Here is a 17153-nt window from a genome sequence, read left to right as displayed (position 1 = left end):
TGGGGGTTCCTGCATCCCTGGGTCCGGAGGGAGGGGGTCCCAGTTACACCGGGTATTGGAGCAGATGTTGTGGGTTTACCTGAGATCCTCCTCCTCCTCCTCCTCCTCTTCCTCCTCTTCCTCCTCCTTTCTCTCTCTCTCTCTCTCTCTCTGTCTCTGTCTCTCTTTTTGTAAAAGGAAGTTATTCATCTTGCATATTTATCTGAGTACTTACTGTGCTTGTGATACAATAGTTAGTGTTCAGTAATTGCTTAATATCATCTGTGAGAACAGGTTCCTAGAGGCCTGAGAAACCACCAACCTTGCACTACTAGACCCTGACTATATGCTCTGATAAAACTATAATTTGTATTTTAAAAAGTAGTCTTGCCCTTATTATGGTGTTTGCCTTGTCCAAAGATTGGGGCCAACATCTTGGACTGAAACTTTTTAAAAAACTGTAAGCCCAAATATACCTTTTCTCCATATAAGTTGATTATCTCACTTGTTTGATATATCCAGGAAGCTAACTGACATAAATGTCTTGTCTTGTATAGTCAGTTGTACATTTTGGAGTGATTGAGGGTGTTAGAGGCAAGTCAGTAGCTATGCAGGATAATATAAGCCTCTTCTCAGCCAGTTTGAAACTCTGTTGCTTTTTTTCAGTGACTTTTTAAAAATATGTTTTATTTCATAAAGGGAACCTTTTTTTTTTTTTTGGAGAGGAGCAAACTGGAACAAGAATTATCCCTTTTAGAAACTAAGAAACCATTCAATGGAAAAACCAAAAATACCTCCAGATTTTTCCTGGAATTCCACTTCACTGAATTCATGAGCTAGACCTATGTCACTGGACTGTACTGTTTCTCTTACTGACTTTTAGTGCAGTTGGTTAGTTCTTAGTATTTGGAATATATGCTTTGACATTTTCTTCTGTTCATAGGCACTGAACTCTTGTATTATATTAAGAATAGTTTTAAATAAACAGCAAAGTTGTAACAACTATATTATTGGATGCAATACACCTACTCCCAAATTTTATAACTAACCATTTACAAGGTTTCCCTTACCATGTTACCCTTTACTGAACATATTTCTGAGTACATTGCTAATGTCATTACATTTCTTGTATTATCAGATTGCATGGTCTTAGTTGGAGTTCAGTATTTGTTGCCAATACCTTTAGATGAATACATTTTCATCATACAAGGAAGTGACAAATCAGAACTATAAACATTTGATAGGTTTGCTCAAATATATCCTTGTGTAGCTCAAACTTTTATCAAAGTAGAAGATACCATCACCCTGAAAAGTTTGCTTACACTACTTCTTAATGATTTAACTTATTAGTTCATAGGTGTATGTTTATACTACAGTGAGTATATCGGCTAATCTGTTTGATTCCTTCTATTATTACACAATGTTTGATGGCAGAAACTCAGCCAATCCAGAATCTTTAAGAGTTTATGTCACCAAGCTGGGCATTGGTGATGTACACCTTTGATCCCAGTATTGGGGAGGCAGAGGTAGGTGGATCTCTGTGAGTTCAAGGTCAGCCTGGTCTACAAAGTGAGTTCCAGGGCTGTTACACAGAGAAACCCTTCCTAAAAACAAAAAGAAATAAACAAGAAAGTTTATTTCACTATAAAACTCTAAAGATCTACTTAGAAGTTAATAATGACGTTGCAGACTCTAGTGCTAGTTAGAGGAGATCTCTGACAGGGCTTTGTGAGGAAAAGTTGCATGGCAATTCTGAATGGGTTGATGGAAGGAGGAACTTATTCTCCATTTGTAGGCCTTTACATTTAGTGTCTTAAGGTAGATAAGCAGATTGCCTTGCCAATCTAGTCCCTAGTTTAGGGTTTTTTCCTTGTTCTTTTTCCATCTGATTGCTCTCTGAAGTAAGATAAGAAAATGAGAATGGTAATATTTACAAAGAAAGATACACACATATCTTAGAGGCAATCATAGAGAGGCAATCTGCAGGTGTAAGTCTTCATGCCACCAGTTGGAAACATCCACAAAGCCATAGGTAGGGTTGAAGAGTAGTTGTTTGTCCCAAGGAAAAAATAATTTGAAACATGTTTTTACATAGAAATATTGTGAGATAGATTGTAGTATATTAATGCTAACATCTATCTGATAAACAGATCTTCCCATAAACCTTTTATGGATTAAATATGCTTGTTTCATATTTAAATATACACTGTTTTTTTTTTGCCAGAAAAGTAATATAATCAAATACACAAATGGCCCAAATCAAGAATGAGGACTATAAAAAGAAACATCAATCAACACAACTTACTTGTACTTAAATCATAACTTTATTGTATACATTATCTACTTTACATAACTATATCAGCCAAGAGTTTCTCTTGCTGTGATAAAAACCACATTCAAAAGCAATATGGAGAGGGAAGGGTTATACCCTGTAGTCCAGGGAAGTTTCTTGAGGGCAGAAACTCAAGGCAGGAACCTAGAAGCGGGAATTGATGCAGAGGCCATGGAAGGAACACTGCTTACTGGCTTGCTCATGGCTTGCTTGTTGTTTGTACATCTTGCTTTCTTAGAACACTCAGGACTACCAGCCCAGGGGCAGTGATACCCACAGTGAGCTTGATTCTCACCTATCAGTTATGAATCAACAGAATGTACCATAGACTTTTCTGTAGGACAATCTTATAGAGACATTTTTTTCAATTGAAGGATCCTCTTTTCAAATGATTGTAGCTTGTGTAACGTTGACATAAAACTATCCAAGATAATAACAAACATGAAAAACTATCTAAAAACATTTTAACACCATAAACTGTCTTAATAATTTGGTTGTTTTTAATTTAGTGTGTTTAATTTTAATTTATTCAACATTGACAATGTCTACGTAAAATGTTTTGTTCATACCAAACATCATAATGTAAAAGTTGTGCATCTTCCCAAAACTTATGATGATTCTTATTTCCTCTTTTTTGGCTTTGTTGAATAATTCACTGCAGTACAGAATTAAAAGCTAGGAAGGCCACAGTTTAGTATGCTGTGAAATTAGCCTGTATCTACCTTACATGAACCTATCATGTAATGTTTTAGTTTATTTATTGTTTATTCTTTTTACAGTCTGTTAGATGGTACTAAGTGCTATTAGTATTCTCCTTTTATAGAGGATAATCTTCACAAAATTTATAATTGCAGAGTTTACCTCAAATTTGCTTGACTAGTATGCCCAAGACTTCTTTAAATTATTTCTATTATTTTAAGCTGTGAACTTATATATGTATGTGGGTATACACAAGGATGTGCTGGTACCCTTGGAGGGCAGAGCTGAAGGTAGAGGGAATTGTGAACTTTCAAACATGGGTGTTAGGACTGAACTCTGGTCCCTTAGAAGAATAATACTTATTCTTACCTGTTGAGCAATCTCTCCAGTTCTATACTGAAACCTACTTATTCTGTTCATTCATGTAACAGAAGCTGCATTGTTTTAGCCAAGTACTGTCAATTGCTAGTGGGGAATTATCCAACATTTCAAAGTATGATGGCACTCACTGTAGAAGCCATGCTGTGATCTTTCTTAGCTCTTTCCTCAGTAGCTTATCAATTGTTTATTTCGGGTAAGTAAGAAGGAGCTTTGGATTTTTAGTATTATGCTATGGTGGTCTCAGAGCATTAGTTTTATTCCAGTGAATGCACTCAGTTAAGTACTGTTAATTCATCTTGTCTTTAGACTCAGTTTAATTGTCATAGGATATTTTCCAGCATTTATATAGTAAATTTCTATAGTTGACTGAAGAATGTTAAGTTGCAAACACTGTTTTAGTCATTGTCTCTATGTTTATAGTTTCCTAGTCTATACTTAAGTTTGCACTTGGTAATATAACAATGTTTGTTTTACCTGGGAAACAGATTTGTCTTATGACTGTTTATTGCTTTATCTCATTGTCTTTGGTGTAGCAGCATTTTAAATAGTACAATTTTAGCAATAGAGCAAAATGAAAAGGTTTGTCTAATGCCTGTCACATTCACATTTAAAACCCTTTAGCCTTGAGGTAGCTGTTAGTTAAAATGCCATATAACTCAGGTTCTGGACAGTGTTTTAGGTACTTGTAATTACCGTGAGAATAGAAAGTATAGTCATTTTGAATTTTTTTTTTATCTTGCAGCAATTCTTCTAATTTTTTTTTCTTTACACAGAAAAAAGAACCTTCTAAATCCAGTGTCAAGAAAAAATTAACCAAAGTTGCAGAAGCAAAAAAAGTAATGAAAAGAAGTTTTAAAGTGAACAAGAAAATAACATTTACTGATGAAGGGGAGGTAAGATTCTATAAGTATATTATTTCTGACCTACATCTCAGGGATTATGGAGATTGGCTTTGATGCTGCCTGGCAATTCATTATTAAAAAAATAAATAAGTGTCCCTAGAGCACACTGCCCGCTTCCTGTTCCTGTTCCTGTAAGCCTTTCGTCAGCTGTGTGGCTGTGGACAAGGATTTCTTATGTAATAAACTGAAGTCCTTCTTGGTGATACCTGCAGTGAAGTGATGTTAGATTCCATTCTTTATTGAAAAGATTTTCTCATCAATATTCATCAGTGTGTTCTCTGGGAACAAGCACAAGAATACTAACACAGCTACTTACCAGAACTTCTGTAACGTGACTCTGGGAGCTGCCTGGTTTGCACTTCTCAGATCTATATGCTGTGCTTGCATGCTCATCGCTCAGCAGGCTCATGGGGGCATTCTCTGCCTTTAGGTAATTTCAGACTTAGGTGCTTCCTTTTCGTTTTTGCCATTATCTGAGCTTTATTGCAAATATTCCATCATAGTTCTCAGAAGAAGTCATTATTTTAATAATTACTGTTTTGTTTTCAAATGAGCAAGGAAAGTTACAATAAATTACATCAAATAAATTACCCAAAGAATGAAAACTAATTCCTTGGTAGAACAAGGTCTGTAGGATTTTTCTCTGGTGACCTCATTCTCACCAGCCTCCACGTTCTCTGACCATCCTGATATATCACACACCACCATTATAATCTCATGACTTTCATCCTTCCTTATCCATTTATTTTTACAGAAATTGTTATGTAAGTTCACATTCTTATTTGATGATTATAACTTTCTTTGTCATTTCTCTACAAAGAAAGGTATTTTGTTCACTATTGGATTCCTAGCATGGTGCATAGTATCTAACATGTACTCCTAACACAGTGTTATTCCAGTAACATAATCTGTTACTCCAGTAAAATGAGTTTTCCATATTGATGTAAAAAAATCCTACCGTACACTTCACCATCATGGCTGTGTTGTTGGTATTTGCTGTACGTATGCAAAGGGGTGTGCTTCTTTTTCATTTTGAAGTTAAAAAACTTGGTGTTATTGGGGGTATAGGAAGGAGCTGAAAAATAACAAAATATAAGGTATTTCAGAGTTGCTAGAAGTGGAAGATGAAGCCAACATAAATGAAAAATTTAATTGTTATAAAACTACTTTAGAGAAGTGAGCTGGAGGAGAACGCAGTCCTATCTAGTGCCCTGTAAAATGAGTGCTCTTACCCTAATGAGCTTAGTGTGCTACAGAGTTCAGCTGCACAGATTATAGTAATTAGCTCCAGGATAATTATAAATCTCTTAACTGTATAATATTGCAAATGTGTTCTTGTTGCTAAGAGGAGCTGTTTGTGGCTGTGCATGATACTGAAACTTCTGAACCTCCAAAAGATGGGCTGCTATTTGTTCAACCCACAGAAGGGTATACTATATTAATTTCCCTCTGTGAATCAAGTGGGGTGAGAAGTTTGAGCAATTGCTATTATCTGTTCATCGCCGTGGATCCCTTTTATAGTTATGGAGCTCAGTGGTTACTGATATAATTTGTCGGTGCAGTTACTTTTGCCACCACCATTGTCTGTCAAAAGAATAAGATTGTGTGCATCTCACCATGTAGAATGGCTTGGGTAGCAAGATGTATGAGTACCCGTGAGATGTTTATCTGAAGATTTCTGTTTGCAAGATTAATTAGCATACTTTCAAGTCAGAGATACAGATTTTAAATCCTTTGGAGCCCAGCTATTAAGTTAAAGCATGGGAACTATTTGTCTAAATTGTTCAGAGCTTATACTTTTATAGTGTGAGACAACAGAAATTACTAAGCTGCCTCTTAAGTCTGCAAGGGACACAGGTAGCCACGAGAATAATACATGTATATAGAATGACACACTAAACTAGTGAAATAGCCAGCACACTCAGCCAGCTTTGCTGTTGGATTCAGCTGCTTGTTACTTTGTTCCTATCCATAAATTATCCGTTAGAACCAATCAGGAGCAGTCCATGAAACCCAAGCCAACTCTCTCCTTTGTAGTTATTTTATTCTGTGTAATACTAGCTGTCATGGGACACATTGACCAGTTTTAATTATTATATACTGTTACGGGCTCTGAAGATGAATGAGTAAGTGATATAGATAGATAACCATAAAATATTAGTTTTAGTAAAACAAGAATGTAAACCGGCACATTTTGATGAGCTGTGTTTGATGATATACAAGGCACTTGAGTGTAGCTTTAAGGAGATAGATACATTGTCACCTAGGGATCTGATCCACACAGATGATTTTGAGCTTAGTTGTATGGGGAACAGAATATTAATACCAGTTTTGGGGAGTGTTTTCATTATGTAATCACCTTGACTAAATAATTTTGTGAGGTAGTCTTTACTTATGATCTCACAGTATAATGGCAGTAGTACCTTGGCTGTGAGAGTCTTTTCTATGACATCTTACTTTAATTATGAAGTTTATGAGACTGTTTAAGAAATAACTCATTGTAGAGTTTCTGAAGACATGCCCTTCATCTTACTCTTTGCCCTTTTCTGTCTTTAGTTGGTTCAGCAGTGGCCACAGATTCAGAAATGTGCTATAAAAGATGTGGAGGAAGAAGATGACACTGGTGGTATCAACCTAGACAAAGCAAAGGAAAGGCTTCAGGAAGAGGACAAATTTGACAAAGAAGAATACAGGAAGAAAATTAAGGCAAAGCACCGGGTAAGCTTTTAGAAGTGCACCGATGACATTACTGATCCCTGCTTTCGCTGACACTTCTTTTGTGGCTGGTTAGGCACTGCATTTGTTCCTGTTCCTCTCTGCTGGAGACTGTAAAATACTGATTTGCTACTGAAATATGCTTTTGGTTAAGTGTTTTACGGCTAGTTACAGTTTGTATGCCAGTTAATAGTGGTTACCTAAGGTTACATTCTATGGTTATGATGTAACCATAGATTGTAGATTGCACTCAGTGTATGATGTGTGACAACAGTGAAGCCATTGACACCCAAATGTGTTTGAAATTCTTATTTTGAGATAATTGATGCTTCACTTGTAATTATAGGAATACAGATGAGAGATCCCACATTCTCCATTTCTAGAATTTTATCATCAGAATGTTTTATAATTGAAATTATACAATCCTTTTTCATTCCGCATTATATTCTAGAAGTTCATCAGATTGGTGTATATCAAAGCATTTTCTTAAAAAAAAAAACCTTAAAAATTTGCATGAATGTGTATATATATATACCACATATGTGAATAGTTCCCGAAGAAGCCAGAAGGCCTCTGATACCGTGGAGTTAAATAACAGACAGTTGTGAGCTGCCTTGTGGGTGCTTGCAACCAAATTTGGGACCTCTGAAAGTAGCAAGTGCTCTTAACTATTGAGCTATCTTCAGTCCTCCTTTTTGTATTTTTAATAACAAGTAGTAGTCTGTTGCTTGCAATTGGAAGTGATCCTTTGATCACTGGAACTACAAATGTGTGCTACCACACCTGTCTAGAAGAATGTGGCTTGTTTTCATCTTACATAAAAAGTAGCCTACTGTCTCTGTATATGCTGTGTTCCATACTTTTTTCACTTTCTTTTTTTTAAATATTTATTTATTAATTATATGTAAGTATACTGTAGCTGTCTTCAGACACTCCAGAAGAGGGCGTCAGATCTCATTACAGATGGTTGTGAGCCACCATGTGGTTGCTGGGATTTGAACTCAGGACCTTAGGAAGAGCAGTTGGCACTCTTAACCGCTGAGCCATCTCGCCAGCCCCTTTTTTCACTTTCTTTTGAGCTTTTTGGGTAATTTTTTCTGTACTTTTGAAATAGAGCACACGTTTTATATTATTTCAGCTAGAATAGAACAGTTCTGGGTTGGCAAAGTTGAACAAGATACAGCTAGAGCTTTATATCCTACTGTAGAGGCTGATAGCTCTGTAAGGAATAGAATTAGTCTTAAAAACAAACAAACAAACAAACAAAACCTGAATTTCATGTTCCGTTTGTGTTCTATAGAGGATGCCCCATGACATCCTTTCCAAACAGAAGCATGGAAATTGCCATCCTACTGTCTCAGCATTATGATAAAACTAGAATGGTCATTTTCTAAAGCAGAATTTATGACTATACGGAAGATGACTGGTTTCTCAGTAGTATTTTCAATGGTAAAATTATTTTACATGCATACATTTTGTGTTTTAGAATGTGTTTATTTTGAGCACTTTGGATTTAGTGTTTAATCCAATAGCATGCCTAAGGCACTATATAGATTTTTCTCAGTATTGTGGAGAATATTTCTGCTTAGAAAACACAGAAATAGTTTCTTAACTGGTACATTTTAATGTTTGGCTGAGAGAGTACTTGGCAATAAATGGAAGATGCGTTATCCTAAATATGCATTGCTTTGTCTAATTGGAATCAGCAGTAGCAGTTTGGCTTCAGTTTCCTTATCTGAAAAATGAGAAGACATTTAGTTAATTTCTGATGATAAGCACAGTTTTCTAGATTTTTAGATTTAGTTGAGTCTCTAAGTTGGATAATAGAATTTAGATTTGTAATTTTTTCTTCCTGGCAAATCAGGTTACTTGCTACTTGGTGATTATTTCCTTCTTAGTCTTCCATTTTTTAGGAGCCACTCAAATCTATTGTAAAAATCGTGTTCCTTCTAAGTCTGAAATGTTATTTTGTTCTAATTAATTGTTGATTTTGAGCTAGTATTTTTACTTTATATAATTTAGTATATTTCTACAATGTCAATTTTATTCTTCTAGCATAAGATTTTGACTTTGTTTTGCCATTATGTCTCCATTGAGGCTGTCACTGAAGTTAATTCTGTGGTAATATAGTGAGAAGAATTTTTATCTTACTAAAATTTTGAAAATATTAACTTTAAGGCCTATGGCTAAACTTTAGCTCATAAAGACAGAAAAAGATGGAGAAACTTTTGATGGAAAAATAGAAATGTGGATTTACAAAATGTTGTCTTGTAGCTGGACAAATTCATTGCAGTGATGAACTCACGGCCTATTGGTACAGGGGCTGCATGGGACTGGCTGCTGATTGTGGTGGAACTCACAGGATCTACTCTTACTGCTAAACTATTGACAGGTTCTGAGAGATGAGTATTTCTTGTCTTCAGTTGTATACCCAGCATTGAACATAGCAGGCTCAATGGAGGTCCTAAACCCACGACCACACAGAAGACCATGGTTAAACTTAGTAGGTCATATATGAAACCAAAAGTCATATGTGAAACATGTTTATAGACAAAGGTTACTACTGTGTGGGAGTCAGATGAGAGAAGGTGAGTGTGAGAGTAGTCAATATGCGTTATACTCAAGTATGAAACTGTTAACAAAAGTAATTAAAAGGTAGGGAAAGAAATTATACAATGGGGCTAGAGAGATGGCTCAGCAGTTAAGAATACTGGCTGCTCTTCCTTTAGACCAGGCTGGCCTTGAACTCACAGAGATTCACCTGCCTCTTCCTCCCAAGTGCTGGGATTAAAAGCATGCACCAACATAGTCTGAAAAGTAAACTAAATATTAATAAGATAGAATATCATCTAGTAACAGTAGTGATTAATTTTGAGGTTTAATGATGCTATATATTGATGCTATATATTTTTCTGTTATGGTTAATATGGTTTGATCAAAAGCCCAAAGAGTCTAGGTTTATGTAAAAGAGTTTTTCTGATGCACACATATCAGTGTTATTCTTTGATATCTTTGAAGGTCCATTTTTAGATATTCTTATATGCTAGAAGGCAAGCTACTGTATATTTACAGTAAATTTTGTTTGCCTGTTAAATAGTAACATCTTGTTTTTTTTGTTTCTGCATGAAGAGCCTGACAAAAATTAAATAATAAAACATTAAAACATTGTCAGGGAAAGTAACATTGAAATGAAAAGACTTTATATTAATAAAACAGTGCCATTTGTACATATTGATAAGAGAAGACACTACATATGACCCTACAGAGTAGATAATAGAAGAGCATGGAACATAATAACATGCCAGAATTGACAGTGGTTTCACAGATTCAGGAGCCTTAGGCTCATCGCTCGCTCAGTATGTTATGTCCTTAGTCTGGCCTGACTGTAACGATTACCCATCTTTTCACCTGTAGAGCAGGGAGGGATTTATAAGTTCTGACATACCATTTAAAAGTGACACATACAAACTGCCTGACATGTTGTGATAATTTTGAGGTATTACTTTTGGCAAGAAAATATTAGTAATGTGCAAATAGACAAACATTTTTGTGGATGTATAATGCAGTATTAGGTGCATTTCATAGTTATTGAATATGATATAGCTATAGTTTTACAATTAGGTTAAGCAAAACAAACAAACAAAAAAACCTTAAACTATTTTGATTATTATAGAGTAATATAAAACATAAGTTATTTTACTGTAAGCCTTTAGATTGGAAATACTTTTTGGGTAGGTAGTAAGATTAAATTGTGCTATTATTTAGGGAGAAAGAAAAAAGACAATTATAGATGCATACGTCTGCAAGTTAAAGACAGCTCTGAAACTAATATAAAGCATGAGTTATTTCAAATTTTTTCTTTAATAATATTGTCCACATTTAGTCTGCTGCTGGTCAAAGAAAATCAGTAACTAGTACAAACTATATAAAATTTTTGTATAAGTGTTTAGAAGCTGTGTTTATTTTCTTTCTCTTTCTTTTTTCCAAACCCTTAGAAAAAAATGATATTCTTTGTATTCTCAGTAGGGGAGCACGTCAGTGACATCCCCACAGGCACCCGTGTGTGCCTGTGTGTGTGTGTATGTGTCTGTGTGTATATGTACGCACACGTGCGTACGTGTGTATGTGTGTGCACACGCACGTGTGTGTGTGTTTGGCTGAGTTTGCTTTTCTGAGATGGGCTCTGTATATGAGGCTAGCTGAGACTTGTCTTCTAGTCTTCTAGCTGAATCATCTCCTCTGGAGCTTACAGACATGAGTTACTGTATGCAACTCAAGGATAGAATTTGATATGAACTCTGCAGTTTTGGTGCAGTCTATAGTTATTGAATATCCACTATATCTGTAGTTTTTTAAAAAAAATTAATGAGTCAGATTTATATATCAATAAATTCTAAATTCACAAGATGCCCATACAATAATTTCAGAGCCAATTGATAATGATAAAGCTGCCCACCTAGATCAGACAAGTTATCTCAATTATTCTATATGATATTCATAACTACCTGAGGCCATTTAAAACCACACAGGATCAGGATCTTCTTCCTGTCTGTCCTCCATCTTGTTCCCTTGTCCCCTTCTTCTGAGTGCTCTCTGTCTCTCTAAGTCTTAGCTCCACTTCCCTTTTCCCTGTCCAATCACAGGCCTCCTGGCGCACTAATATTCAAATTGATTGGACAGGGAAAATCCTGCCACATATCACCCTTTCTGTTTAACTAAAAAAAAAAAACAAAAACAAAACCTTTTTTATCTCAGATATAAATTGAGCACAACTATTACCATTTTGTAATTTATAAAGTACAAGATAGACCCAACACACGGTCCATCAGTTTTATTAATAAAACAGAACATTGCCATCTATCCTAGCTTAAAGGACTTATAATTTTACACCTGACTTATGTCCTGGCTTTAATGTCATTTGAAAATCATCCTCTGAAATCTGTTCTCTCAAAGTTAAATAGCCTGGGTTGATGATGAGACTTTAAGTACCCTTTCAACTCCATCAGACATCTGAGAATGAGCAGTGTTAACTGCAAATATATAGGAAGCCTAACACTGCTTCCAGAACTGAGAGAAATTGTAGAAACAGCTGCCTACCTGTACGGCCCCAGTAAGTCAGGAAGTTGGAGCATCCATCTGTCTTCAGCCTTCTGGCCCAGAATTATCTGACAGACCTTAGAGAAACAGGAAGTTAAGGACTAGCCTATTCTGTCTCGGCAGAACTAAGCTGTCCTAACCTGTAAATTGTGTCCTTTTGAGAACAGTACAGGTCTGCAGGAGAGATTGGTAATTTTCTGCCCAGTGGTAGCCACAAATGTACAGCCTCACCTTGAGGTAAGATGCTCAGTTGCTTCTTTGAATCCATGAATGGGGAAGCTGTTAGGAGCAGATTTGTCTCAACAACAAGTGAATAAGTAACATTAAATGTCACATTTTGTGGATTTCTGATGTTTTTGAAAACCAACTATCTATGTAAAGTAATATTCAGCTTGAAGAAGTTATGAAGATTCATTGCCCCAGTTGCCTGGGCTTTGGGGCTGGAGAGGGTTATTATAAATTGTCTTTCTAGGGAATGCAGAAATGGTCATAATTGGAACAGGGAGGAAATAGCTAGAATTGATTGCATAGCCATAATCTCAATCGGTAGAAATCATTATAATTGTTACTACGTTGAAACCGTAATTTCTTATTTTGGTACAGAATTTATTTTGATGCAAAATCTAGGTTTTCATTCGTATAAATTTCTTCTATTGATACAAAAAATTTAAGAGCACAGGGCTTAGACCCAGTCTTTCTATAACTTGTTGTTATAAACTGATCTGAGATATTTAAGCCTGTGAGTTATGGGCCAAATAACAAATTCATGGCTCTGAGCTTATTGTTAGGGTGTTTTCAGATATTTTAATTAGAAATAGCTAAGAGTAGTTAACAGGGAACAGTCTAGATTACTTTACATAGGTATCTATAGTTTTAAGATTAGGTTAAGCAGAAAAAAACTTAAACCATTTCGTTTATTATAGGGTCATTGATCAGCTGCCTTACAAAATACTGTTCATTTTCTCCTGTTATTAAAATCATATATGTAAATACTTCAAACAGATTTAATTTTATTTTTTAGCACATATAGAAAAACTCCATAGAGCTGGCACAAAAATATTATTGTTAATAAGATCAAATCTGTTTATGAGCTCATGATAATATATAAATCAAAATTTTCTCAGTTTTTATTTCATCTTAGCTTTGTTTCTTGTTTCTACAACTTCCACATAATCTGAAATGTTCTTTTACAATTGTACAGTGGCCCTACTAGTTATATTTTGTGTGTGTAGAGGTGAGAGAAGAAAGAGTAATCAGGCACAGAAGCAGAGTAATGGGATGAGAGGCAGTAGGGGCGTGGCTTAGAATCTAGTTTAGTAGGTTCTCATTTTCTGGTAGATTTCATCTGTGATGTAATCAGAAGCATCTAAAAGCTCCATGGACTCCCTTTAGTATTAGTTAGTATTTAGTGTCCATTTAGACCTTAGCATTTTGGTTTCCCCTTTATCATAAAGAATTCTATAAGCCTTGTCAAGGTAAATGCTGAATTCCATTATCAGAATATCCATTAAAGCTTTTTTTTTTAAACTTGAAGAAAGCCATGCATGATAACGCAGGGCACAGATAGAAAAGTACCCACCAGACAGCGTGTCTCACTTTCATATTGACAGTGGATTTAGTGTAATAATGACACATGATAGAAGTATCTCCATACTACGTGGGAGGAAAACTGCATTTTTACATGGACTTAGTCATTTACCCAAATTAAAAACTGTAAGTTATTACCTACAGATTTTTGGTTGAGAATAGACTTTTTAGTGTTTGTAGAAGATTGGCTGCTTTTGTAAGCTTAAAATGACATTCTCTTTTACTTTAGTGAATCATTTTGTCTTGAACTTTAATACTGTATGTCCCCCCACCCCCATTTTTTAAAAACCTATTTTGTGATCAGTGGAAAACTAGTGGTGAAATTATAAAGCAATTTAATAAAATGTTTCATAAGAATGACCCTTTATTGTTTTTGAATAAATATTTTTCCTAAGAACCAAAGGTGAGAATTTTGTCTTTAATATTTTGTAATTTCTGTTCAGACTGAGGACAAGGGAAACAATCATGATTGTATTTTTCCTTCTTTTTTATTCTAGTAGATGACATTGTGTACTAGTTGTGTATCAGATATTGTACTTATAATCTATATGTAATATAGATTATTAAATACATGTGTCTATTATTTTCCTTTTAGACTGAACAAAAAATTGTAAGTAACTAAAGAATGTGTAGTATATGATTATGGATTTAACCTATTTTTAGTTATTAAAAATTATTGCCAGGTGGTGGTGGTGGACACTTTTAATCCCCCCCTCTGGAGGCAGAACCAGGCTGATCTCTGAGTTCAAGACCAGTATGGTCTACAGAGAGTGTTCCAGGAGAAACTGTGTCTCAGGGGAAAAAAAAAAAAAAAAAAGTCAGGTTAGTCCCATAGTATTTTGTTTACAATGTAAAACTGGAGAGTGTGTGCTGCTTAACATCTACTGTCTAGAAGTTTCCATACCTCTAATTCATCTTTTCTTTCTGTAGGAAAGACGGCTAAAAGAAAGAGAGGCCAGAAGAGAAGCCAACAAAAGACAAGCAAAGGTGAGGAGGGGCTTATGTGTGGGTGTGCATCTTCATATCTATGGTCTTTTGGGGTTTTTTTTGTTTGTTTGGTTTTTTGTTTTTTAAAAAGGGTTTTTAAGGTATTTGTCAGAGAACTTTATATAAAATAAAGGAAATCTTTGTAATATTGAAATTGATTTAAATCTGTATTTTGCCATATATACTTACTTTGTGTGTGTGTTTTTTGTTATATATATACCAGGGTATTCTGGACTGAGCCCTTGTAGCCTAGTCTTTACTTTGTCATTTGTTTTCTTTATAAAGTGTTAAAAATTCTAAGCTAGCTTGTGATCTGGACTTTGCCTGACCCTTCTGACCACCTTTCCTATTAAACACAGAAGACAAATGACTTTGTGGGCCAACTGAAGGATTTGCATACTTGTCATTTTTAGGCTAAAAATATGGCTTATTTGTACTCAATTGGATAATTTAATAATAGATTACAGTGAGAACATCAGTTGGCTTTGCTTTACCTCTGATGATCTAGATGGAAACACTATAAGCTTCAGTATTCCCCAAAACATGTAGTTTCCCTGGAATGTATGTGTAAAGTTGTAAGCACCATCCATATGCAACTGTTACTTTTAAACTGACATGCTTAATATCGAGAAGGTTTCCGAAAGCTCCTGCATTCTGAGGGCATCTGATAGAAATGACTTCTGGGACCCAGGGGCAAACACTGAATTTCATTTCACATTCTATATGTGCCATGCCTGACTAGCCATGATTGAGTTTTTCTTGGCAGTTAGCAAACGTCTGACTCACTTGAGCAAGTCCACCATGTTCTTTGCTCCCCCACCTTTATACTGGTTGTAGCACATAGGAAGCAAGTTGGAGATGATACCGCTGCTGTACTTTGGAAGTGGAAACCAGTTAATTACTTTATGGTGTAAAAGAAAAAGAGTGCTTACATTCACTACTAAATCCACTCTGTCTTGTGTCATGACCTGGAAATTGGATCATAGGAACAGTAATGGATAAAGTCTAAGAAGAAAATCTTAATCTTAATGAAAACAGTTGATCTTTATGGGTATTTCATGGTCAACATTAACACAAGCATACTTTGTTTTAATAATAAGCTCTCAATTTCCAGATAGTAAATGTCATGTTTCTATATTTCCTTTGTGTTTTTACATTTGTTTGTATAGTCTTCCTTTGTATTTGTGGGTCTCTTATCTGTAGAGTAATCTATCTATAGACCAGAATTGTAGCTAAGCCTACATTTATAGTGAACATGTACATATCCTTGCATTAATTTTTAAAGAAGATTTTATATTTAATTATGTGTTCTTGTTTGTGGCGGTGTGGGGCTATGTGTATATGACTGCAGGTGCCTGTGGAGGTCAGGTCTCCCTAGAGTTGGAGCTATAAGTGGTTGTGAGCCATGTGATGTGGGTGCCGAGAACTGAATTTGGATCCTCTGGAAAAGTAACAAGTGTTCTTTTTTTTTTTATTTTTTTATTTTTTTTTTCCATTTTTTATTAGGTATTTAACTCATTTACATTTCCAATGCTATACCAAAAGTCCCCCATATCCACCCACCCCCACTCCCCTGCCCACCCACTCCCCCTTTTTGGCCCTGGTATTCCCCTGTACTGGGGCATATAAAGTTTGCAAGTCCAATGGGCCTCTCTTTCCAGTGATGGCCGACTAGGCCATCTTTTGATATATATGCAGCTAGAGTCAAGAGCTCCGGGGTACTGGTTAGCTCATAATGTTGTTCCACCTATAGGGTTGCAGATCCCTTTAGCTCCTTGGCTACTTTCTCTAGCTCCTCCATTGGGAGCCCTATGATCCATCCATTAGCTGACTGTGAGCATCCACTTCTGTGTTTGCTGGGCCCCGGCATAGTCTCACAAGAGACAGCTACATCTGCGTCCTTTCAATAAAATCTTGCTAGTGTATGCAATGGTGTCAGCGTTTGGATGCTGATTATGGGGTGGATCCCTGGCTATGGCAGTCTCTACATGGTCCATCCTTTCATCTCAGCTCCAAACTCCGTCTCTGTAACTCCTTCCATGGGTGTTTTGTTCCCAAATCTAAGGAGGGGCATAGTGTCCACACTTCAGTCTTCATTCTCCTTGAGTTCCATGTGTTTAGCAAATTATATCTTATATCTTGGGTATCCTAGGTTTGGGGCTAATATCCACTTATCAGTGAATACATATTGTGTGAGTTTCTTTGTGAATGTGTTACCTCACTCAGGATGATGCCCTCCAGGTCCATCCATTTGGCTAGGAATTTCATAAATTCATTCTTTTTAATAGCTGAGTAGTACTCCATTGTGTAGATGTACCACATTTTCTGTATCCATTCCTCTGTTGAGGGGCATCTAGGTTCTTTCCAGCTTCTGGCTATTATAAATAAGGCTGCTATGAACATAGTGGAGCATGTGTCCTTCTTACCTGTTGGGGCATCTTCTGGATATATGCCCAGGAGAGGTATTGCTGGAT

General features: G+C 35.8%; 1 protein-coding gene across 1 annotated transcript in view; it reads left to right on the top strand.

Moving 5' to 3' along the window:
• Positions 1 to 17153, top strand: part of Ddx10 (DEAD box helicase 10) — a 149717-nt gene that overhangs the window by 83989 nt on the left and 48575 nt on the right. Inside the window, exons 14-16 of the mRNA NM_029936.2 lie at positions 4165 to 4284; positions 6850 to 7011; positions 14623 to 14679. Of these exons, the coding sequence (NP_084212.2) occupies positions 4165 to 4284; positions 6850 to 7011; positions 14623 to 14679 (339 nt within the window). The remainder of the gene's footprint in view (positions 1 to 4164; positions 4285 to 6849; positions 7012 to 14622; positions 14680 to 17153) is intronic.

The sequence above is a fragment of the Mus musculus genome, chromosome 9, assembly GCF_000001635.26.
Source record: "Mus musculus strain C57BL/6J chromosome 9, GRCm38.p6 C57BL/6J".
NCBI classification, from domain to species: domain Eukaryota; kingdom Metazoa; phylum Chordata; class Mammalia; order Rodentia; family Muridae; genus Mus; species Mus musculus.
Note: the sequence above shows the minus strand (reverse complement) of the source record. Positions and strands in the feature narration are given on the sequence as shown.